Source organism: Vulpes lagopus, chromosome 8, assembly GCF_018345385.1.
Source record: "Vulpes lagopus strain Blue_001 chromosome 8, ASM1834538v1, whole genome shotgun sequence".
In the NCBI taxonomy this organism is placed as follows: domain Eukaryota; kingdom Metazoa; phylum Chordata; class Mammalia; order Carnivora; family Canidae; genus Vulpes; species Vulpes lagopus.
The window spans coordinates 72,134,877-72,159,282 of record NC_054831.1 but is presented as its reverse complement, the minus strand read 5'-3'; the positions used below and the strand labels follow the sequence as shown (position 1 = coordinate 72,159,282).

General features: G+C 46.6%; 2 protein-coding genes across 6 annotated transcripts in view; one reads left to right on the top strand and one right to left on the bottom strand.

Moving 5' to 3' along the window:
* Positions 1 to 10,123, top strand: part of PRPF18 (pre-mRNA processing factor 18) — a 50,707-nt gene extending 40,584 nt beyond the window's left edge. For both annotated transcript variants that reach the window (XM_041767388.1, XM_041767387.1), the window contains one exon: positions 8,768 to 10,123. In XM_041767388.1, the coding sequence (XP_041623322.1) occupies positions 8,768 to 8,848 (81 nt within the window). In that variant the 3' untranslated portion in view covers positions 8,849 to 10,123. The remainder of the gene's footprint in view (positions 1 to 8,767) is intronic.
* A 9,591-nt stretch (positions 10,124 to 19,714) lies between these two features.
* FRMD4A (FERM domain containing 4A) overlaps positions 19,715 to 24,406 on the bottom strand; it is a 319,692-nt gene continuing 315,000 nt past the window's right edge. For 2 of the 4 annotated variants that reach the window (XM_041767382.1, XM_041767384.1), the window contains exon 23: positions 19,715 to 22,844. In XM_041767382.1, coding sequence (XP_041623316.1) covers positions 22,742 to 22,844 — 103 coding nt within the window. In that variant the 3' untranslated portion in view covers positions 19,715 to 22,741. The remainder of the gene's footprint in view (positions 22,845 to 24,406) is intronic. The other 2 variants (XM_041767383.1, XM_041767386.1) reach the window with 1 other exon arrangement.

Below are 24,406 nucleotides of genomic sequence, written 5' to 3'. Positions count from 1 at the left end.
CCATCAAGTTTGTGTGTGTTTTTTGTTTCCTGCTGATAACATCCCTGATACATCTAGATTAATTAATATGTGTTCTGTGTTACAATACAGGTTTCTTTGGGGATTAGATGATTAAGGAGTAATACTCATTTGTAATAATTTTTCTTAAAGTTGTAACATTCTAAAAGGCAAATGTTTTCAGTAATATAAGTTAGTAAATTCCCTAGTAAAGACATCATCTCAGCATTTTCTGTCAGTTATTTCAATCCGTATTTCAGGTTTTGGCATATATACTAGCATTTGCCAAACTTATTTGTTCATGGAACATTTATAAATGTATAATATACCAATGTATTGCCCCAGATGGTAAAACAGACACTTTAATCACTGCACTGAGTGGTCACACAACTTGATCCATACATTGAATATACAATCATGGTTAGCTGGTAAACATTCTCTAAGCACCAAATTTTATGTCACACATGTGGGTCATGTGGCTTCATGCTTGCCTCCTGGTATTCTTGGCTATGATCGACCAGTTCTTAAAGGCAGGTTATTGCGTGGTAGCATACTGTTTGCCTATTTAATACATTCTACCCTATTAAATGTTTAGAGAAAAATACCGCTAGCATTTATCTATCGCATACATCACCTTTTAATACCCTAGAAATCCAGTGTTCGGGGGAAACACATTTTGGGGCATGATGGTGTAAGCAGTGCATGCTTCTTTCTCAGCTGGCATTGTAACTGATAACATTTAACTTGGGTACTCAGTCTTCTGTTTTTCAACTATATGCTTGAAAAAAACAGATCACCCTACACTGGGAAAGCCTGCTAATCAAATAAAGGGACTCTTCCCCCAAATTGGTCATTTAATATAAATTTTTACTAACTTAGCAAGCAGGCAAGTGCTGTTTTCAAAGTGGAATTCTCACTTGTGATTGTACTTTATTTGCTGTGAAACGATGAGCCTGTGAGCTAGAAATATGTTCTCTTAAAGAAGCATTCAGACAAGTGAAAAAGTGCAGCTCTGCTTCTTGCTGTAAACCATAAAGGCAGACTGAGTTAGTCCCAAGTTATCAGTTTTAAGTTTCCATTAAGTTTTGCAGATACTGAGAATTTTTATACTTTTGATACTTGCAGTGGGACTTTTCATCATACCAAGTAGTGAGATCCAGATGAGTTATTTAAAAGGTAGAATGAGTTATTTAGATGAATGCAATTTTAATGATCTTGTGTGAAAAGAATTCCTTTAGACAGTTTTTGAAGCATTGGCCTTTTTCTGCCTAACTGTGTGTTAGTTGAAATTGTAGAAATTAACTTTTCACTCTTAAATGTGTGTTTTTTGAATGTTCTGTTTCAGGTCAAATGCGTATTCCTTCAGTCCGAAGTCAGGGTTAAATTTTAACTTATGTGTCTCATGCTAATTCATTCCTTTTCTACCTTCTGGCAGCTCATGGACAGAATTTTAACTGGCTAGGTAGAAAATGGCACTCAGCTAATCTCTTACTCTTCACACTCTTGGACTGTGTCACTAGATGGATCTGTTCCATTTTCAAGACTTTGTTCTTACAGTGTAGACTAGTGACAGGTACAGAAATAATTAATGTGATGCAATGTCTTTATACCTCAGTACAGAGATTACTTACGTACAACAAAATCATCCTCAAGTCCTGGTAACTAATGTGAGTTTATAAAAGAAAAGGCAAGTCTAGCTAAAGAATTGTGATTGTGGTTTGGTTTGGTTTGGTCTTAAAAAGTTACTGTTTTCTGCAATAATAAATAAAATGCTAATTTTTAAATAAATACTACTTTTTAAAAAAAATGTATTTATTCATGAGAGACAGAGAGCGAGGCAGAGACATAGGCAGAGGGAGAAGCAGGCTCCTCACAGGAGCCCAATGTGGACTCGATCCTGGGATCTGAGACCTGAGCTGAAGGCAGCTGCCCAACCACTGAGCCACCCAGGTGTCCTACAAATGCTAATTTTTTAGTGGATGCAGGTTGATGTAGTGGTTCATTGATTTATCTGGCTATAAGCAACTTTCATTATGCTGAATTTGTATCCTGTATCACGTGCTATAATATACCAAACTATCTGTATTTGATATTTTGATACTCTATCTAGCATATTCTGTAATGCTTTCAATTAGATATTTGGAAAATTATGGTGAAATACACATAAAATTTACCTTGTTCATCATTTTTAAGTGTACCGTTCCATCAGTGGACCTTTTATTTAAGTGCAGATATTTTCCTTGAAACATACTCATTAAAAATAATCAGTTTATGGGACGCCTGGGTGGCTCAACGGTTGAGCATCTGCCTTGGCTCAGGGCATGATCCTGGAGTTCCAGGACCGAGTCCCACATCGGGCTCCCTGCATGGAGCCTGCTTCTCCCTCTGCCTGTGTCTCTGCCTCTCTCTCTTGTGTCTCTCATGAATAAATAAATAAATAAATCTTTTTTAAAAAATCAGTTTGGTTAACTTTGGGGAGGAGTCATTAAGGAGCCATTAATATAAACTGTGTAGAATTTGGAAGAATCTAGATGTGGGGCTCCTGGGCCAGACTGGGGCTGATAACAAGGGAGTGGTTGAGAATTAGGATAAGTAGGCCAGAAGTTCCTTCTCCCTTTCCCAAGTGGGCCCTCTTGTCCTTCTACTCTAGCAGAAAGCTGACTTCCTAAGGGATTTGTCCTGTTCAGGAAGGGTGACCTGCCCTAGTAAAACAGGATATTTAATTGAGAGTCTGTGTATTGACAAATGAGACCTGTAGTTCCTGTTCTCCCCCGGTTCCTCTGATGTTGGAAGCTGGGCTTTTACCTTTCCACTCAAGAATTCAGATGATTCAGGGACGCCTGGGTCAGTGGTTGAGTGCCTGCCTTCAGCCCAGGATCAATTTCCGCATCCGGCTGTCTGCGTGGTGCCTGCTTCTCTCTCTGCTTCTCTCTCCTCTCTCTCTCTCTCTCTCTCTTATGAATAAATAAAATCTTTAAAAAACAAAACAAAACAAAACAGGATTCTTCTCTCTGAACTGACTCCAGAGAAAAGATCCACAGTTACTAACATTCAGAATTCCTCTAATGAAAAAACTAGCTTGCCTGCCGTATTGTCTCCAGATGAACTTCCACTGACAAGCCCTGCCCGTTTAGGGAGTTTCCCTCAGCCCTTCAGTGCCTTGCTCGTAAATATGAACCTTCACCCAGTATCATCAGACCTTTACAGAAAATTTATAATGTGAAAGAGACCAAAATAAACATATAGAGAAAAAGAAATTCAGACAAAGAGTTGTAGTAGAAGGAACAGAAAAAAAATTTTTTTTTAAAAACCCTTCAATTAAGGGACTAACTAATATCCTTAGGTAAGGCTGCAACCGTGAAATAAGGACAATATGCCAAAAAGAAAAGTCAAAATTTGCTCTTAGAAATTAAATATTATAGCAGAAATCCAAAAGTTAAAAGAGACATCGTACTCCCTACATGGAGCCTGCTTCTCCCTCGGCCTGTCTCTGCCTATCTCTCTCTCTGTGTCTCATGAATAAATAAAAGTTAAAAGAGAGGGATAAGAGAATGAGGGAATCATTCTAGAAGACTGTACTATTCAGATACTCTGAAAAAGTGAATGGAGTGATTGGTGGGTAGAAAATAAGGAATTAATACAGAAAAACTTCCCAGAGCTGAAGGATAGGAATGTTCTAGAATGAAAAAAGCTCAGTAAATATATAGTAAATGAACAGGAAAGCTCTCACATCAAGACCTAGTATAATGAAATATTGGAAGGCCAAAGATAAAAGACTTTAAATGCTTCTGGAGAAAAGAAAAAACAGATCATTTACAGAAACTCCGGAATTCAGATGCCATCGTACTTCTCATTAACAGTTCTGGAAGCTGGGAGACAGTGGATCAGTACCTGTGTCATAGCAAGGAAAAAAAATTTCAACTCAATTACATTCTTCTCTGAACTGTCAGTTAAGTGTGAATATAGGCTAAAGATATTTTCAGACAAGTCTCAAAATGTCTTAAAAATGTGACCTCTCACATCTTCTTTGGAATCATTACAGCTAACATTTCTTTTGTGCTCTCTGTGTGCTTCCCTTTAGCACTTTAGAGGAACAATATGAGGTTGATGGTATAATTTCTTTGTCTTATAAGTGGAGAAACTGAGCCATGGAGAAGTTAGTTCCCAAGGTTACACCGCTAGGAAGTGGTGGAATTAGGATTTGAACCCGAGTAATCCTAACTCCACTATATTGTATTGCCTGTACTTGAGGATGTGCTCTGCCACAGTGAGTGAGGGAAACCAAAAAGGTCCAGCAAACAAGATCCAGCACAGGAGTGGATCAAAAGGAGGTGCCAGATTGGAGGGGAAGGGAGGCTCTAGGATAGTAGAGGCTCTAGGATAGCAGTATAGAGAGATCTGTCCTGGAATTCATTTGTTCTAGGTCAGAACATGTAGAGGGCTCCAGGAGAAAAATGGAACAGATCTATGACCTGTTATGTTCAGTCATATTGAGAGGAGTCTACTGGTGGAGAGTAAATTGGTAGTATCTACATAAGCAAAAAGATGGGGAAAAATAGGAAAGGAAATATCATAATATACTCTGCGGCTCTGCTACGAGTAATTGTGTAGACAGTATAAAACTGCGTGTAGACACGCAGTAAATCCTGCGTGTTGCATTCACTAGGAATTGTGATTGGGGAGGATAAGGAAGAGAAAAGTGTTTTAGGTGTGTGTGCGCGCCTTGAGGGGCCAGCGGGTGTGGTGTAAGAGGATTAAGCCTCCGCTTTCACAGTAGGAAGTCAGTACAGACTATTTTGAGACAAAAATAATCAAGCTCTGTCAATATTTAGAAAGATGGCAGTAAATAGAAGAAACAGGAGATTTAAAGTGGTTGCCTCTGGGGGTAGTGGAATTTAGGGATTGGAAAGAGAGGCAGAAGAATATTATTTAAGTAATAGGTGACTTTAAAAAACATGTATACACGAAACATGGCATTATTTTTCTATCTCAGCCCATAACCTGTGTGTCGGCAATCTTTGATGGTTCTACATTCAAAGTAAATCTGTGATCTGGTCCCTTCTCACCACTATTGCTGGTGCCGTGTGAGCTCAGCCACCAGCCTCTCTTACCTGGATTACTGCAGGTCTCCTGCCTAGACTCTGAGCTCTTATTCTTGCTCTTTACTTAAAAATAAAATTTTGGGCAGCCCGGGTGGCTCAGTGGTTTAGCTCCACCTTCAGCCCAGAGCGTGATCCTGGAGACCCGGGATCGAGTCCCACATCGGGCTCCCTGTATGGAGCCTGCTTCTCCCTCTGCCTGTGTCTCTGCCTCTCTCTCTCTCATAAATAAAATAAAATAATAAAATAAAATAAAATATTAAAATAAAATAAAATAAATAAAATAAAATAAAAAATAGTAAAGTAAATAAAATAAATAAAATAAAATAAATAGTAAAGTAAAATAAAATAAAATAAATAAAATAAATAATATATAAAAAAATAAAATAAAAATAAAATAAAATAAAATTCTTTTAAAAAGTAATAAAAATAAAATCTTTAAAAAAAAATCTCTACACCCAACATGGGGCTTGAACTTACAACCCAGGATGAAGAGTTGAATGCTCTTCTGACTGGGCCAGCCAGGTGCCCCATATCCTTGCCCCTCTTCAGTATCTTCACAGTATCAGAGTAATGCAGTTAAAATATGAATCAGAGCAATGCAGTTAAAATATGAATCAGATTATGATGCTCTCTTGCTTAGAGGTCTGCAGTGGTTTCCTGGTTTACTTGGAGTAAAAGCCAAAATGCCCTTCTGGCCACTCCCCATATCCACACACCCCTTCCCTGCTGTATTTTTCTCCATATCATTTATCATCTAACATTAGGTGTTAAAGATACTCATTTTTCTTGTCTGTGTTCCCTCAGAATATAATCTCAATGAGTGTGGGAATTTTTTCTTTGTATTTCCTGTATTTTCAGCCTAGAACAGTACTTGGCACACTTTAGCCTCTGAATAAAGACTTCTAAAATAAATGTATTGCTTTCATGGAAATAAAAATTATGTTGAAAGGTAGCACCAGTTTTTAAGAAGCTATTTGCAATAAGCTAAGCTAAGCAAGTTCATTGTTTTACTGGTTTAAGCATCCTCAAGCAGTTTAAAACTGAAATCCTGAGGGATCTAATTGAAAAGATTGGTATCCGTTTGGAAAATAACCATATGCTGTCCTGACATTTCACCCCTTGAAAAATTGGTGCTGTGTACTATCAATCCTTTCTGCAAAAATGTATCGTAATGTTTTATGGTAACTATTTATGACTCAGACTTGAATTTCACAACCTTTTGGCAGCTAAGATTTCAGACAGGATACTGGTATTTATTTTTAAATCCTAGAATCTGCTTAGTGAGGTTAAGTAAGCATCACAGATATCTCCTATAAGGAGCCGATAGCCAGGATTCCATTTCTTACAGGAAAAACTACGTCCAGCAGTCTGGACACTGGCTTGCCTTGTATGCGCTCGGGATCATTCTTGCCCTGTGTCGGTGGCTAAGGCTGCCTGCGTTTCCTTGGGGTGCTCGCTCTTAGCCCTCTCCCTTCTCACCTGTTGATTTGGAAAATTTAAGGTGCCAGACTCATCCTATCACATATATTTCCAGGGCTACAGATTACAGTCCTGTGTATAGATGATTAGAATTCACACCGGGAGAAGCTGGACTGTGAGAGGGAAGGGTCTTCATTCTGAACCAAGGACCTGATCAGCACAGGGGACGCCGCATGAATGAAGAGCAAGGCAGGCAAATGATCTTCCTTGGCACTGTGTGCAGAGATCATCTTGGAAGTCAGTTGAAACGTAACCTTCCTCCACATACCTAGCTCTTAAGTAGCATGATGTGGATGCTCTTTGAATCTTTGAAAAACTTGAAGTAAAATGTTTGAAAATCATGATTCTCAAGATGTTGAATATGTTAGATTCTAGTTCAGTATGTATTTGAAGGGATTGCTATTTGTGTTGTCTAGTTACTACTGTGGCACCGAAGAGATTTTGCAGGGACTTTTTGTTGTCGTCGTTCTTGTTTTAAGAGCAGATGATATTTCATTGTATCATTTTGAGGAAAGATAATGAATCCTGGGAGAATCTTAATTAAGCAGGCAGTGTGCTGTATACATTTTCATATTCAGTATCCGATACAGCTCTGACCATAGTCAGCCTTTGGCTTGTGATAGGATTTCATTCTTCTTGTTACTGTGATAATTAGCTGGGTGACTTCAGTTTTTCTGTACCCAAGGTGAGAAACCTTAAAATAGTTTGTGCCAGATACTGCCTTGTGGGTCATTAAAATTAAGTGCCGCTATTCTTGGTGATGGTGATTTATATATAGATTGCAGTAAAGCATTGGGTAGAGCGTCGTCTTGTTTTGTTTACTGGTAGAAAAAAAAAGAGTTAATAGGCACAGCTCTTCCTGGAATTGTTCTGGAGAGATCTGTAGTGACGTATTGCAGGTTTCTAGTCATGTCCCTCTCCTGTTGGTGAATTTGGATAATGACTTAGGGGTATGTTTGCTCAGTGGTGGATAAGAAAGTGCAGAAAGATAACTAAAAACTAAATGCCAACTAAGGATGTTGGAAGCTCACAGACTCCGAAGGATGAGCTGAAAGAGACCAAGTGAATTCTAATAGTGACAGTTCTTGTCAGCAGTTTAAAAAGTGACTACAAAGTTATAGATGGGTCAAGAACTGGCCAAACTGCAGAAGAGATTAAAAAGCACTTGATATTTGTGAGACCCGAATACATGTGTGATGTAGTTGCCTGAAAAGAACCAGAGTGTGGTAACGGATGCCAGAGGTACAAGACAGAGACAGCACAGGAGTCTGTCCACTGAGCTCTGAAGGATTAGCCGGGTGAGGTTTGCAATGCTGGATTATGTCCTTATGATTATATTAGAATGTTTTTATCATGTATTATTTTGTAATACAAAAGAATACATGTAATATGTAAGTTATGAGATACAAAAAAAAAGTCTATCTAAAGGCCTTACTCCAGGCCTTTAAGGCCAGCTTAAGAACTAGGACATGCTGAAGATCATTGACAGTTTTCCTCCTCTACCCCAGAAATTCTGAATTTGTTGTTGCTTTGCTTTTTTCAAAAGTAATTTTACCATGCTAGGTTATTTATAAGCCATATATTTTGTTTTAAATTGTTTTTCAGTTTTATTAAAATGACATACTTACGTAGCCCTTGCCACTTTATTTTTTTACATTCAACGTTGTTTCTGAGATTTATGTACGTCATTTATTCTCATCCAGAATCCCTCATCAACAGAATTCCCCCATAGAACAGGGTGGATGATTTGCGTGGTTCTTAATTCTTGAGAGGATGGTACATACGTAGCACTTGCTAGATACATAGCTGCTGTCTGGGTACCTAGCATGGGTGTGTTAGCTGGGCCGTTTGGGCTCAACTCTCTACTGGAACCTGCTGGAGTTCTAGTTAATTCATTTTTACTGCTGTAAAACTTTCCATTTGTGAGCATACTAAAGCTTATTCATATATTCCCTCAGAACATTTGGGTTGTTGCCAGAACTTTTGTTATTGTTGGGGACGGTTTTGCTCTGTGTTCAGTGTATCCTGGGTGCACGTGAACAGACCCTTCTCTCCATGTGTGTCTATCTGAGTGGTGTCACTGGGGCTGCTGCATTTCAGGGGGGACATGGGCAAACCAGCATAGAGATGGGCACTTCAGGACAGTGCAGCCATATCATAACCAGTCTTTGCTTTTCTTGTTTTCTTAGGGATTGAAGAGGTTAATGACCATTTGCCAGAAGCACTTTCCTACAGATCCATCAAAATGTGTGGAGTACAATGCACTGTGATATCTGCATGTGGTGTCTAAGTAACAAGAAACTGCAGTGGATGTGGTACCGACTTCAGGAATCACCAGCAAGAGCAAGGGAAGAACAGTGCAGCCTCCTGTGGTTCCGTTCTCCCCATGCTACTCTCTCGGTTATAAGAAATGGTGTTGGCTCTCCTGTCACCTCTGGCTGCAAACTGATTTTTGTGTCATTTACTATAAATAGGCAAGAAATTAAGTTCTGAAGACTTCTCCTCGAATTTAAATGTGTAGACAACTGTCACAGAAGGGGGTCTAACGTGACCTCTTCCTTCTAGACCTGAGAATTGGCAGTTAGATGATTAAAAAGGAACATTTAAAAAAAAAAAAAAAAAAGGAACATTTAAGGATGGACTTAATTTTTTCTGTAAAATATGATAATTTTCACATTGTCTTTTATGTAGCATTTATAAAAAGTATTTTTATATATTTCAACAAAAATATGGAACCATTTAATGAAACTTTATAGTCCTTAAACGTTGCTGAACTTTTGCCATCTTGCAATAGAATTGGAATGTAAATGTTATTACTGTTAACTCAAGTGTTGTTTTTCTTGCATTTCAAGGCTTGCTTTTACCTTCTAAGGAGTGTAAATTTTAGTATCTGTCACCTCTCGGGACAGAAAGAATTAACAGGAAATTGAAGTTCAAAAAAGATGGTATGTTATGTCAATAGAAGTTTAAGTTAAGGAACCCCAATGCATCGAGGTTCAAGGTGAGATAGTGGATTGTCAAGCTAGCCAAGGACAGGGACATTGTGATGCCACTGGTTCTTCCCTGACCAGGACTGCCTGCAAGTCTCCCCGTTGCCTGGCCTGTGCTGACTGCTCCTCCAGACTCGACGCCGCTGGGCAGAGGAGCAAGGTGCCAGGACTCTGGTCACTGCCCAAGACAGTAGGTCATGGGTCTGAGTTGGCACAGACAAGGACTTCTGAATTGCACACAGTGTCCTACCCAGATACTGGTGATGAATTGCTGCGCTCTGCAAGCTGAGAGGACTCAGTTAATAGAGGAAGGTGGGTGAATGGAGTGGACCTGCCCAGGTGAAGTCGGGTGTCGGACAGCAGTAAGGGGGGACTCCTGAGTCGGCACTGCCGAGCTGGAGATTCCCACTCTCCCCCCATGAGTGCATGACCCTGGGTGTCACCTACCCCATCTCCGCCTCATTTGCCCCATCTCCAAGTGGTCTTGAGGAATTGGAGTGTATACCTCAGCGTGCTGTTGTGGTGGTCAAGTCAAATAAAATGCTTACCACACCGCCTGGCAGTTAAGAGCTCAATGAATATTGGTCCTTGTGTCCTTGTTGCTAGAGTGTTGTCACAGTAGTGTTCCTGAACCCTGTGCTAAGGGGCAGTGTGTGTTCATGTCAGGGTAACACCAACAACAGGGTGCTGGCAGCAACAGCTGTTACTGAGCAGGGACTGTTTTGTGCTCTGACTGCCCACTTGCAGCCAGTTTAGAGTTGAAAAGGTGAGAGGACGTGGTAGGAGCTAGAGTCAGCTGGGTCGTAGGTGGGGGTAGCTTCACACAGATTCACCATTCCCTACTGTGGTCCCTTTGGGGAGGGCTTGAAAGCCTCTTGCAGTTGGTCACTTGTGTATGGCTGTGCCGATCGGATCATTTCTGCTGGGTGTTTGCACAGGGTGGCTGAAGCCCGCCCTCCTGAACTGAATCAGGCTCACTCCCTACCCCCCTTCACACTTTGGAAACCATTTCTTTTTTTCTTTTTCTTTTTTAATTTATTCACAAGAGACACAGAGAGAGGCAGAGACACAGGCAGAGTGAGAAGCAGGCTCCATGCAGGGAGCCCGATGTGGGATGCGATCCTGTGACTCCGGGATCATGCCCTGGGCCGAAGGCAGTCGCTCAACCATTGAGCCACCCAGGCGCCCCTGGAAACCATTTTTTATGATTAAATTAGGGCTTAGGAGAGCTTACTCCAGGGCAAATGAGAGATAGACTTTCATAAGACCGGACGATAGTCTAGACTCGAGTTATGTAGTCTTGTGTCGGACTGGTTGATACATAGTGTTGAATGAATACTCCCCCAAGTGCTTTGTTCAGACCGCAGCATGGCAGTCCATTGATTTCGTGTCATTTTCCATTTGCTGTTAAATAACGCTCCACATAAAGAAGAAACGATCATGTGACACCTGTGCCTTCCAGAATTGATCTGTATGGATAGAACGTTTGGCGGGGTGGGTGGGGTGGGATGGTAACATTCCACAGTCTGTCAATGTCAACCATTTGGGGCTTGGGTAAATGGGAGCAGGTTCTTAGAAAAGTTTTCCGTTTCCCTGAAATTAAAGGTCTTCTGGTAACTATGAATATGCATGTGGCTAAATTGAAGAGTGACCTCTCGTGTTCTCCAATCATGAAAATTTTAGTTCAGCAGATACTGCATGCTTGTGTTTTTTAGTTTTAGTTCTATTAATGGTTTTAGCTATTTTTAAAATAATAAAAGCATCCTTTAAAAATCACTCCGAGCCCTAAAGTAAACCTTCTTCCCTTTCTGCTTTACTGCCAGCCAAGACTCCTGTCCAAGGGAGTTCTGTCTTTCTGGATTCGAATATAATGCAGTGCTGGTTTTCTCTCAGAGGTGATGCTGCATTTCCTGGGAGTGCTCTTGCCAACTGCAGAGACCAAGCAGCATATTTTAGCATTACAGCACAGAGTCTGTAACGACCTGGAAGCCGTGGCTGTGCTTTCAATCTTTGGGGGAAATTAGGAAAATAAAGTTGAGGCCAAAGATAATTGAGGGAGAGAGAAGGAGGATGGTTTAGGTCTCCTGAGGAGGGTGGGGATGGTCTGGAGAGATGCGAGCTGGGAAGGCAGCTGTCCCGAGTCACAGAACTCGGGATTTGCTCTGAGCTCAGTGAGAACTGGGAGGAATAGGAAATAGGATTGATAGCACCAGGGCTTCTTGGGGGTTAAGTTCTTCCATCTGGTGATTTCCTGACCTGCCCTCACACTTCAGATTGCCCTGGGTTTTGACCTCAGTAAATACTCGAGAACTACAACTGTCTTTTTTTATTGGAAAGAAAGCAATTTATTCTGAAAGTGAACGGTTTAGAAAAGACCACGGTACAGGGTTTCAGAGTCTTTGGTAGGTTTGAATTTGGGGATTCCTATCACTAGCCCCTTTTCAGCCACACCATCTCCGCCTTTTAATGCTTTAACACAGAAGGTGGTAGAGCTTAGAGGGGCAGCTTCAGTGAAAGGGGGGCATTAAGTAGCAGTATGGCGATTTCCTTTGTCTGAGGGTCTGGGAGATGGGCCTCCCCCAGTGCACTCCCGTGGAGCCCCTCGCAGCCCAACTTTATCCAGTAGAAATGTATGGTATGGGATCATATTGGGAGTCCGGAGCTGCAAGCACTTTCTCACGGCCTAGTTGTGTAAGAGTTTCCAGCTGTCCGGAGTGTGAAGAGCCAGCGCCAGTCCCCCGAGGGGTCATTGTGGGAACACTGTTATGGCAACTGGTTTTCATCACAGACCCCGTAGCTCCATTGGCTGAATTATGACCACACGCTAGTACTTTAATGGTTAACAGTATATTCTGAAAATCTTTTGAAATTTAAAAATATGTTCTGGTGGTGTGGAATAACTAGGGGGGAAGCAGTGTGGCTGGCGGCAGTGGCCGCGGTGTGAGCTGACCCCATTCAAGATTTTGGAGCCATGATCATTTTAAAAAATGAGTTGCTTTTTTTGTTTTTAAATACTTGCCAGAACAGTGTCTTCTGAAAGCACTGATTACCTACTTATTCTTCCCCCGTTGTAAATTCGGAGATCCTTGGTGCGACTTGCTGGAACTACTAGGCCTGGCGTTGCCCGTGGACATTGCTCTGTTGAACCAGGCAGCTCCATCCCATCAAGTCTCCTCCCCACCTTGAAGCACCAGCTCTAAAATCGTCCTCGGCCTTGCCTCACAGCATTCAGGCCGGACACCTGCTTTCACCGTGGATTGCAGCTAAGAAGTTTCGAGCTGCTTGTCGAGTTTAGCGGTGGCCTCGGAAATGTTCACTGAGCTTCCTCCCACGACGAGCAAGAGTCCTTTGCGCAGTCTGCTCCGCATGCCTCTTGGGACTCCCGGTTTGACAGCTTGCCGAAGCCAAACTGCCTTTCCCATCAGACTGCTCTTTAAGGCTTAGGAGCAGTTGCAGACTCGGTGTCACCATCTGAGCCTGGGCTACAGGTTCTGCCCTCTGGTGAAGCAGGAGTGTTAGAGCTGTTGCTTTTGAAACATTGGGACCACAGCTCCAAGTAAGCAGTAACAAACACGTAATACATCCATAAACCACTGCAGCAGAAGCATTCCCAACCTCTTCTCTTGTATCCCTTTAAAACATATGCTGGCTGTGACTGCAGGCTGGTGTACAATGCATCAGTGGGCTGTGACCAGTAGTTTGAAAACCATGGATTGAAACTATCAATGATCAGTAGAGGTAAGGATGGAAATGGCCTGGAAGATGATTTCAGGGCAAAAGGACTCTACTTTTATTTTTTAATTTTTTTATTTAAAGATTTTATTTATTAATGAGAGAGAGTGAGAGTGGCAGAGGGAGAAGCAGGCTCCATGCAGGGAGCCTGATGTGGGAATTGATCCTGGGTATCCAGGGTCAGGCCCTGGGCTGAAGGCGGCGCTAAACCCCTCAGCCACCCGGACTGCCCAAAAGGACTCTACTTTTAAAAAGCTCTTTAGATACAGAGGTGCAGAGAGAACACTTGAGTGTTCAAGTTTAGTGTGGAGTTTAGCAGATGATACAACCTTTCAAATGCTAAATACTTCCGAAGCAGTAATTCTTCTGTCCACCAAGAGGAGAATAACCACAACCGCAGCATGTAGTTGGCAGTGTGGATAGCCTTATGCCGGCTGTCCTTGTATAAAGCAAGATGAAACGCTGCATAAAATAAATGAGGTTAGAGGTTGGGTTGAGGCAGAGAGGGATACGTAGAGACCAGTAACATGCGTCAGATATCTATTCAGGGTTTGCTCAGGCCTTTAGAGATTACTTCCCAAGGCTCAGGGAGAGCTTGGATTATGGTTCTCTTCATGTAAAACTTTAAGCAATAGTGTTAATAGCAAAATGGACAAATCAGAAGATATAGGTTTTTCAAAGTAACTAGCACCCAAGTCGGGAAAGATAGTGTTATTGACACCCCAGAAATCTCATACCCCCTTCTGGTCACAACCAGGGTCCCAATGTCTAATAGCACTAAAGAACAAAAAAAACAAAAAAACTACTGCTATGAAATGTAGTAAATGTACAGTTCATCCATTTAAACTGTGTAGTGGAGTTAGGGTGTTCATAGTTGTGCCACCATCACCACAATCTCAGTTCAGAACATTGCCTCAGCCCCAAAAGAAATCAGTTCCCATTAGCAGTCACTAGTAGGCTTGCTTTGGCTGGTTTGTAATCTCACTTGTAAGCGGACTCTGATAATGTGCCTGACTTTTATGTTTGGTTTCTTCTGGTTTCTGATCCTCATGACGTGTGTGTAGTTGTGGTCACTCATTCTCATCATTACATCCCACGATTTATGTTTCACCATCGATAGACCTCTGAGTTGGTTCCAGTGATTGTATGAACGTTGTGTACACGTTCTTGGGTGAATATGAATCTCCGTAGGGCACACACCACGGGGCGAAATGTCTGGGACATTGGGCTATACACAGACTCCGCTGTATTCGATTCTGTCCAGGAACTTTCCAAAGGGCTCGTATAGTTGACACTCCTACAGGCAGGATTCGAGATTTCCACGTCCTGGCCACACAGGACATACCCTCTGTCATTTTCATTTTAGCCCTTGTGGTGGGTGTAAATGGTATTATGCTGTGGCTTTAATCTGCATTTCCCTGCTGACAAAGGTGAGCACCTTCATATGCTTGCTCCGTTTGGATGTTCTTGTGTGGCTCACCTCTGTGCTACGTTACTTTTTATGCAAAGGGGAGAGAACCTTATTAACTAGCTCAGATATTGACATAATCCTTGTTACCTGTGCCAGGTCGCATAAACATCAGATCATGCGTCAGGCTTAAGGTAACTCCTCGTGCTGGTGTGGCTCAAGGACGTAGGATCTGAAAGAGAGGAAGTCCTGAGAGTTTTTGCATTTTCACTACACTTCAGTTTTAATAGATTATTCTCGTATCGAAGACTTGGCAGTTTTCTCTTTGGTGTGTGAGTCTGTATGCCGTGTGTATGTGTGGTGTAGACACTGCTAGTGGCTCGCCCTGTTTCCATTCTCTTCCTCTGCTCACAGAAGCTTAATAGTTCAGAGCTGCAGCGTGCAGTTAAAACTCCCTGCTCTCCTAGGATGCTTTGAAGTTAGGGTTGGTTATGTGACATGTTCTGCCAATAACCTGTGGAGAGAAGTCTGTTGGGTGGGACTTCTGAAAGCTCCTGCTGTTCTAAGAGCAAGAAATAGACTTCGCTGACGGAAGGCTTCTGCCCTTTGTTCTTTTCTGGAAAGTGATTCTGAACTTCAGATGCTTTGCAGCCATCCTGCAGCCCTGACGGTGAGACACACATGGTAAAGGTGGCAGGGCTGTTCTTGGGTGGTCTCGTGGAGTCACTGTATAAAGCTCGAGCTGCTTTGGTAGGGTCCTCCGGAGAAAGACCAATGGGAGCTGTATGTATGTACGTGTGTCTCTATAATATGAATGATGCAAATATATCAATATATGTTGAAATGTAGCGATTACATATGATTACATGAATATATGTGTATTTTAAGGAATTGGGTCCTGTGATTACAGAGGCTGAGAAGGCCCGTGATATGCTTGCTGTCTCTAAGCTAGAGACCCCAGAGAACTGATGGTAGAAATTCCAGTTGGAGCCCAAATGCTCGAGACCCAGGAAAGCCAATGGTCTAAATCCTACTCTGAAGGGAAGAAGAAGATCAATAGCCTGGTTCAGCAGTCAGGCAGAGAGCGAGGGAGCGAGAGAGAGAATGTGCACGCACATCTGGCACCCTGTGTTCCAGTCATGTCGACACAACAAAATTAACTGTCGCAGCTGCCTTCCTCAGGGCCTCCTGTTTTAGGAGAGTACTATGGGGTCATTTCCCAGGTGTTCCCATATATGCCGCTGGATTCAGTCCCTAAGCAATATGTTCGTTACTCTGATTTCTTGGCTTTCAAAGTCCTTGAGACTTGCGGCGGGTGTGGGATGCTGCTCTGTGGGTGCGGCTGCCTGAGCCTGGGTAGGATGGGACCTGGCCTCGTCCTGCTGAGGTGTAAGTGCACGTAACTGCGTCTGAGGGAGGTCAGCAGATGCTGGCAGCAGGTCACTTCAGCTGCAGAAAAGCCCTCCCTCAGGCTGATGGTCAAGGCTGTCGAAGACAGCCAGGTACTGGAGACCCAGAGGAGTGCCTCTGGCCAGCCGCGAAGATTCTATCTTCCGTCTATTAGACGGAAGCGTCTAGCTCTGGGCCCTCCCTGGGGTTTTCCCCTGATCTTCGTTAGAACAAGAAACAACTTTGGGAGGAAAAACTCCTAAATACCTGTTAGGGATGTGAGATGTACTTGAGAAGAGAGACGATCGTGACTTTGTCATTTTGGGGGAGGTAGGCTCTGACTTGCTATTCCTTCTGGGCCTGTAACTCCTCTTACACTCACATGGGCCAACAAGATCCCCGTGTCTTTTTGTCCTTTATGACATTTTAATCTAAAAACTTTAGATAGGCTTGCTCGATGTAGCGGTAGCTCTGCCAGGCCCCTCTGACCTTAGAGCCTCGGGCGGGCCCTTCCATGGACAGCCGTCTCTGGTAAAATCACGCATGTGGCCTTGGACTCTGGATCCTAAAGGCAGCCGGATGGGTGGCGCCTACACGAAGGGGAGGGGGACCCGGGTCGTCCTGCACCCCCAGGCTTGCATGCATCCCCGTGACATGGAGATGTTTTCCCTGATGACCAGAGTTCCCCCGCCCTGGGGCTGACAGGTCTTGGGGAAACCTGCCTTTGACCCGCTGCCTGGTCCCCAGGGCCTGGCCCTGCTGGCTCCTTCCTCGCTGCCTGCTCTGTCCATCTCTGGAGGACCTCCCGTCTGTCCCTGCAGTGGCTGCTACATCACTGCCTCCTCTGCTTTGCTTTTCCCCGTAGATCCCATTGTCACATCGCCATCACTCTTCCCCAAGACCTCCTTCTGCGGTCGTCACCCTCCTCTCCTGCTCCACCGAGCTACAAAACCAAGCTGCGCCGTCTGTCAGTGTCCTCCAGGCCTGCCAGAGGGGCCTGATGGCAGCGAGCGCCCGGCTGCCCTCAGGACACCCTCTCGACCCGGCCCTGCTGCCTCTCCTCACCTGGCTGCAGCCGTCCGTGTGGGCTGGTGCCAGTCTGCGCAGCCAATCAGCTCTCCGCTGCCCTGGAGGCGAGCAAAGCACAGCCTCCCCTGGGCCGACCCTGCTCCTTAGCACCGTGTCACGTGCTCTGTGACTGGCGTCCCCTCCCTGTACCCCCGATAGAACAGAAGTCTCTTCAGGACCAGGGAACCGCATCTCTTCAGTTTGCTGCAGATAGGAGGTGAGCGAGGGGAGGACTGGGTGATCGTCCAGTGGTGTTGGCAAGATGGCTGGATGATCGGGGATCTTTGGCCTGAGCCTGGCCATTGCAGTCGCCTGTAGCTGAGCTGAGGGAAGGTGGTGGGAGCAGATTCGGAAGGGAGGGAGGGAGTGTCAGACGGGGGCTCTGGCCTGTCAGCGTGTTGGCCTCCAGTGGATGGACCCGTTCAGCGATGCAGGCTGAGGACAGGCGTCAGGGCCCCGAGATGACCCTTCACACCATGAGGCCAGGGGCGGGCTACCGGAGTGTGGTGGACGGTGGAGGGGAGGAGCCCAAGGGCAGAGCTGGGACACACCGAGGGGGGTGAGAACAGCCAGGGAGGCTGGAAACAGGAGCCCGACGGCCATGAGCAGGCGCTCCAGTGAAGGCCGCGAGGTGATCCGCTGTGTCGCGTTGCTGTTGAGTCTCACGAGCTGAGCACAGAGTTAACCATCATACCTGGGTGTCCCCTTGACCTTGACAGCAGTGGTTTTGAAAAGCGTGGGAACGAAAGGGTGGCTGGAGTTTGCTAGAAAACGCATGACTGAATGAAAAACAAAAGGAACCTACTTGTGTGTAAGGATAGTTTCTGGAGAGAAAATTTTTTTATATTTTATTCATCAGAAACAGGCAGAGGGAGAGGCAGGCTCCCCTCAGAGCAGGGATGAGGGACTCGATCCCAGGACCCCAGGATCACAACCAGGGCACTCAACCACTGAGCCACCCGGGTGTCCTCAGAAATGGGCTTCTGATAAAAATCTTGATGCAGCTGTAAACACACAGGCTCTGTCGGCCTGGCACTGTGTGGACTCCTGCTCTTCGGAGGGACGGTGGCTATGGGGGTCGGGGGTGGGATACTGTGCAAGGGGAAGAGGGCGTAGCAGGTTCTTTCCCTCTTCACGGCCACGTCTGCCACCAGCCGGCTCCTGGACGCGGGTGGCAGTGACACGCCATCGACACGCGGTGGTCTCTTCCCCTTGGACGCACCTGAATCTTCTCCTTGCCTTTAACGTTGGCAGCTTTGCTTCCCCTCGCGTGGTAGTTGTGTGCCTGGGTCTCCTCTGTGTGAGCGTGAGCTCTCGAAGACCCCGACTCCTCCCCAGACGCAGTGGGTGGCGCTCCTCAGCCCCGCCAGTGGTCCCCGCCGCGGGGTTTGCGTGCGAGCTCTGGGCTCTGGCATCCTGGGAGGACGCGGCAGGAGGCCCGGGCTATTTTTAATGCTTCATGGAACCGCTCTGTCAGCCCTGGGTAAGGGCGGTGCGCGGCGTCCAGGTGGGGACAAGGGAAAGAAAGGTCTTCGTGTGCCAGCCCTGGACAGTCAGAGCTTCAGGAGGAGATGCAGGATTTATTTCCGGAGCTGTGACATGTTTAGACGTAAAAGCTTAGGGAAGATCTCCGCCTGATGTGAGCGCTGATTACCTTGCGGTACCGAGCTGCAATTTGCTTTCCCAAAAGGCTTCGGAAGCGCAGTGTCCTACGGGCTCGCTCCCGGCCTGCTCTGCGCTCTCTGGACTGTCTCATCCTTGGCAGCAGTTAGGCTCGCTCAGCACGGCCGGTGCTTTGGCTCGGGCTCTCCGTGCAGGGGGTGCTCTCGGCCTCTAGACCTCGGGGTCCTGTAGTGAAGAGTTGCCTGTTGGGTCGGGCCAGGCTGCAGGTTGAGCAGGCCGGGGGCCGGTTTGTCGTTGAGCGTGGGGCTGTCTGTGCCCGGGGCCCCGCAGGCTGTTGCGCTGGTGATGCCACGCAGATGGTAGGTGCCTGGGTCCGAGTGCAGGCCAAGGAGCGGTGCTGGTGAAGAGCATCCCCTTCCTGCCGTGTCCCTGCCGGGTGCAGAGCCCACGATCTGGATCTCCAAAGCCCACGATCCCTCAGGGTTTCTTCCACCACATCCTGTTCCGTGGGCACAGGATCCATGCCTGGCATGAACCACATACGGCGAACTACTGGGAATGGACAGAGACTGACCTCTAACCTCAGATCCCTTTTTGTGGCAGGAATACATGATTGAGGATGTATTATCTTGTATCATTAGCAAGGCCATCAGAGTAAGGGAGAGGTAGCCTCGACCACAGACTGAGCTCGTCTGTATCTCACAAGCCAATAGGGACACCAGCTTTCAACTGAGTGGGGGGAAAAAAAAGAGTTCCACAAGGCCACAGGCACCCGAATTAGAGTCCCAGAGCATTATCACTTAGAAACAAAATCTCCAAGAGGCAGCTGAGATCTTTTCATTTTGAAAATGCTTTAATAAGTGTTGACAACACTGTTTTGCAAAATGTAAAGGTACTATACAAATTCTTAATACAAAAAGAATAAATTAAAAGCAGACTTCTTTTTAATTCTGCAACTCTGTCTACAACATACATCCTTGTCATTGATTACAGTTGAACAGAATCCAGTAAAATCATTGTACATGCTCTACAGTCAGTTTCAGGAGCAACCTAATCCTTTCTCCCCGTTATTAAACTAGAGTCCATTTTACACAACGTGTAATAAACTATTGACATTAATGTATATGTCAGACTTTACACCTAGTTAACTAAGCAGTAACTGGTCATCTGATAGCACCTGGAGGGGGTTTGCTATGTTTAGAACTAACACTGAATGAAAACAAATTGGAATTTTAACAGTTTCAACACTCACCTGCATATAATAAAATAAAAAATCCACCTGTCTCACAACAAGGTCTGATGTAGGTGTTCCCACCAGTCTTTAGACTACACAGGCAACTTCCTACATGCATCCAAAGAATCCAGTGGAGCTTTCTATCAGACCAGGGGCTTCATATTCCCTCTCATTTTGTTTTAAAGAAGTACGGATCTGTGCAGAGCTCGCAAGTGCTTGTTTGCGGTAGCCCCCGTTCCCCACCACACTGATCAGAAGTCACGATGGCCTCCAAGGACTAACATCTGTACGTGCTGTAGAGACTGAACACAGCTCAACAGTAAAACCTGTTGTACTTCATTTCTGTCTTTGCTACCAGACTATCGTGGTGTTGGCCTGAACTCTAATTCCTCTCCCACTCCATTCCCTTCTGCCTCCTGAATCCAAAACCCAAGTGCTGAGGAAGTGATCTCCTCTCCCATTCCCTGTAACCTGCCTGGGCCCAAAGCGTGATCCGATGGACTGCAGACCAGATTGGGAACTAAGGCGCGGGCTGGGTCCTGCACCCACGTGACCTTGCCGCCTCCTGTTTCTCTGGACTTTTCCTATTGCACACAGTTCAGTCTGATGACCCGTGTGTCTTGGCCTGAAGTATAATGTTGTGAATGGGTAAGTTGGGAAAAAACCTGTTGCTGTAGCTCTACCCACCCCCTCCATCCCCAGAATCAGTTAATAACATTAGAACCAGTTGTGTTTATCCTACAGGGTTAACCCAAGTGTTCTGTGAATATCCATCCCTTCCTCAAGGTGTGTCACCAATGCAGTGCACACAGGCCTGGGGGAACCAGGCCCTGAATTGTCCAGAGCGGTCCCAGGGTGCCGTGAGCCCTCAGCATGAGCCCACAGAGCTTTCCAAGCTGCAAGAGAAGGAGCATGGTTAAACTTTAGTGTCCATCTTACCTCCTGGTCTGGTAAAGTCTCATTGTCCTTGGATTACACATACATTAAAAACAAACAAACAAAAAACAAACAAACAAAAAAAAAGGATTTTTCTTTTTATGCTAAAGCTAACTGCAGTTCTGCTTTCCCACAAAACTACCCACCCCAGCTCCTGTCCCTGGCTGTCAAATGCCTTTCCAATAGGAAGTCATTACAAGTGAGAAAAAAGATCCCTCCCCCCGCCCCCCCACTTGCGCCAATAAGCACAGCGTACCACCTCCGTGGAGACCGTGTTTGTGCCATTTTGAATAACCCAACTAAGAGTGTGCGCTTGTTACGATTATAAAAGTATTTTTGAGGCCTTTGAAGATTGATGGCTTTCCAGTTGTGTCCTAAGCATAGCTCAAAACACATGTAAACGTGCAGCTCCCATACACCTCTTCCTTGCTCTCTGGGTTCTGCGGACGACTGCGGTACGTCCAGGTGGCTGCCGACGCGGGCGGCAGGTGGGCCCTCTGGGAGCTGGCGTGATCTTCAGCCCCGCTCCGCCTGCTTGCTAGTAGACACATGAGTAAACTCTTTCTACCTAAGGGCATAGTTGGGTTCTTGGAATAAGTGACACATTGGTAACCGGGTGCCGAGAGAAGTCGGGTCTGAGCTCTTTGTCACACAAGTGCTAACGAATAGAAAATGAGCCACGACAGTTAAACACTCGAATGGATCGCGATGTGCTTTTTCCCTTGGTTTCCCATAAAAAATAAAATCAAACACCTTGTGCAAAACAATAGGACACACTTTTACTGCTTGTTTTAATGAGAGAGAAGCGCTTTTGGCAATCCCCACCTTCCGTTTCCTACGGATCCCACAGGGCGAGCAGCTGAGCGCGGTGGGCATGGACGCGGCCCCTGCGGACCGGGTGGCCGGCTCCTCCCGCAGGCCTGTCCTCCACGTCTGCACCTGGGGCCCCACGTCAGCCACGCCCGTGGACTCCCTCGACTGGACCATCATACTGGGTTAGTTTTCCAGGCTCTGGCCTGAGAGAGAAGGTGGACCGTTAAGGGAGAGGGAGGAGGAGGGGAAACAATTTACAAATGGTTGACTTTCACTTGTGATGAGTAGTAGCGGTTGAGACTTTAAAAGATTTCATTGCAGAACGAATGTCTTCCTCTTGGCCCCTCGTATTTTTTTGTTTATTTTTAATTTTTTTTTTTAATCTTTGGCAGCATAGAACTGATTGTGATCCTCGGATGCATCTCTGACACGGTAAGCTTCCTTTCTCCTTCTCCCCCTCCCCCGACAGCCACTCCTCAGGGAATATTTCAAGTGTCAACTGCGTGTTCCTCGCGCGGCACATGCGCGAGGCGTCCTCTTCACCAGGTGCCTGGTGGGCCTGCGGGTGGCAGGCTGACCACCGCTTCGTCATCCTTCTGGATCACCCTGTACGGAAGTCCCCTTTCCTGTTCTCATGCCACTTGTCCGCGGGAATTGGACGGCAGCTCCCTTCCCTGATGGTTCCCGGCCTGGGGGCTGTCACGGCAGGGGGAGGCCACCAAGGTGCCGTTGAGGATTGGTGCCTGGCTCTCCGTGGGCGGGAGCGCCAGGGGACACACAGTGGGACCGGAACCCTCCAGAATGTCTCCTCAGTCAGGTTTTTGAGGGTGAAGGGGACGCGGAGACGGGAGAAAGAAAGTGCTGAGGGCCAAAGCTGGTGCAGGGTGACAGTGCGTCTGGGTAAGGCAAATGAGAGGCAGTGAGGTGATCTCTGAATGGCGTTGAGGCGGTCAGGTCGAGGCCGGCTGGCTCACACGAGGGTCCCGGGCTTGGCTTTCTCCTGCCCGTACCACTGGACGTCGGCTAGTTCTGGATAGAGGGAGGCATCCAGGAAACAGCTGTCAGTGCAGCTCCTGCAGGGAACCAAGGGGAGGAGCTGGTTAGTGGAGGGGAGGCCAGGCGTCGGCCGAGGGCGGGACGGGCGCCCTTGCTGCCCAGGCCCGGGGCCGGGTGGTTGTCCTGTCCACGGGGAGGCCGGCCCGCGCCCGGGAAACCTGGGCCCCGGGGGAGGAGGGTGGCGGCGGCCCGGGAGCTTCCACGGCTGCTCTTTACAGAGACATGTAATGTATAGCGGGGTGCCAGCCCGGTGGCTCAGTCGGTGGAGCGTCCGCCTACGGCCCAGGGCGGGATCCCGGGCCCTGGGGTCAGCCCCACATCAGGCTCCCTGCTCGGCGGGGAGCCTGCCTCTCCTCGGCCTGCCGCTTGTGCGCGCGCTCTCTGGGGGCTCTCCCCAAATCTTTACATTTTTAACTAGAATGAAAACAAGAGACTTGTGAACATCCCTCAGGCACACCTCACCACGGAGGCTGGGGAGAGGCAAAGCGGTGAGGACACAGACGTGCCGAAGCCAATAAGCACTACTAGGAACAGCAGCCCCTTTCTGAGCCCCACCTGGCAGTTCCAGGCTAAAAGCGAAGGTGAGACTTCACCCCCACGGCCACAGAAAGGGGGTGGCGTTCGCCCGGCAGGTGTCAGTGTCAGGAGGCGGGCTGAGGAGATGAAGGCGACCCCCCCCCCCCCCCCCCCCCCCCCGCGCACCTGGTGGCCACCCTGGTACTGGCTGGCTCCTCTCTGGGCTCTCTGGGCCCAGCAGAGGTGCGGCCTGGAGCGCCTGTGTCCCTAGCGTAACTCCTCGTACCCTCTGCGCGCTGATCTGGCCTGATTCCTACCGGGATGAAACCGGGGGCCCTGAGCCTCCTGGGGTTGAAGTGACACCGCCCCGAATGACAGGGCCTGTGCCTCGGGGTTGGCAGGTCTGTGTGTCTTCAATGCCCCAGAGCCGATGCCGCCTCAGGGTAGAGATGCCGACCCACAGGGGACATATGCTGTATTTTGAGGGACAGTCCTGCCCTAACTCCCCGCGGTCCTGGTGGTGCCCTCTGCTCCCCCCCCTCCGGGTGAACAGGTGACCCAGGGGGCCACTTAGAATCCTCAGGTCACAGTCCCTGGTTCACCCAACAGCAGAGGCCCAAGCAGCCTTCCCCCAAGGAGGATGTGTTACTTCCCGAGACTATAGTTAGCAGGAGCAGGAAGCAGGGACAGACGAGAGACAACTAGCAAGCTCTAGCTGCGCTTCTGCCCCAACCACGAGACAGGCTCCATGCAGCAAAACTCATTCGTTTCTAAAAGAACAGCTGGATCCAAACTGTGTTTCTGGAAGTCGGAATAAATTAGGGTTACCTGCTCAGATGGCTAGTGCAGCTGTGGAGAGGACATTTAAGATTGTCATTCACCCAAGTTCCAAATAGCCTTCCCCCTCTTTTTTTCTTCCTGGTAGGTATGACCTCCTTGACATTCACACTTTAAAGAAATGGCCCACAGGATAGTTCCTGGAGGAGACCCATGGAGCATTTCCGTCTCAGACACACGGAAAGAAGGCAAGTTTCTCCAGGAAGGATTTGGTTTCCTAAATCCA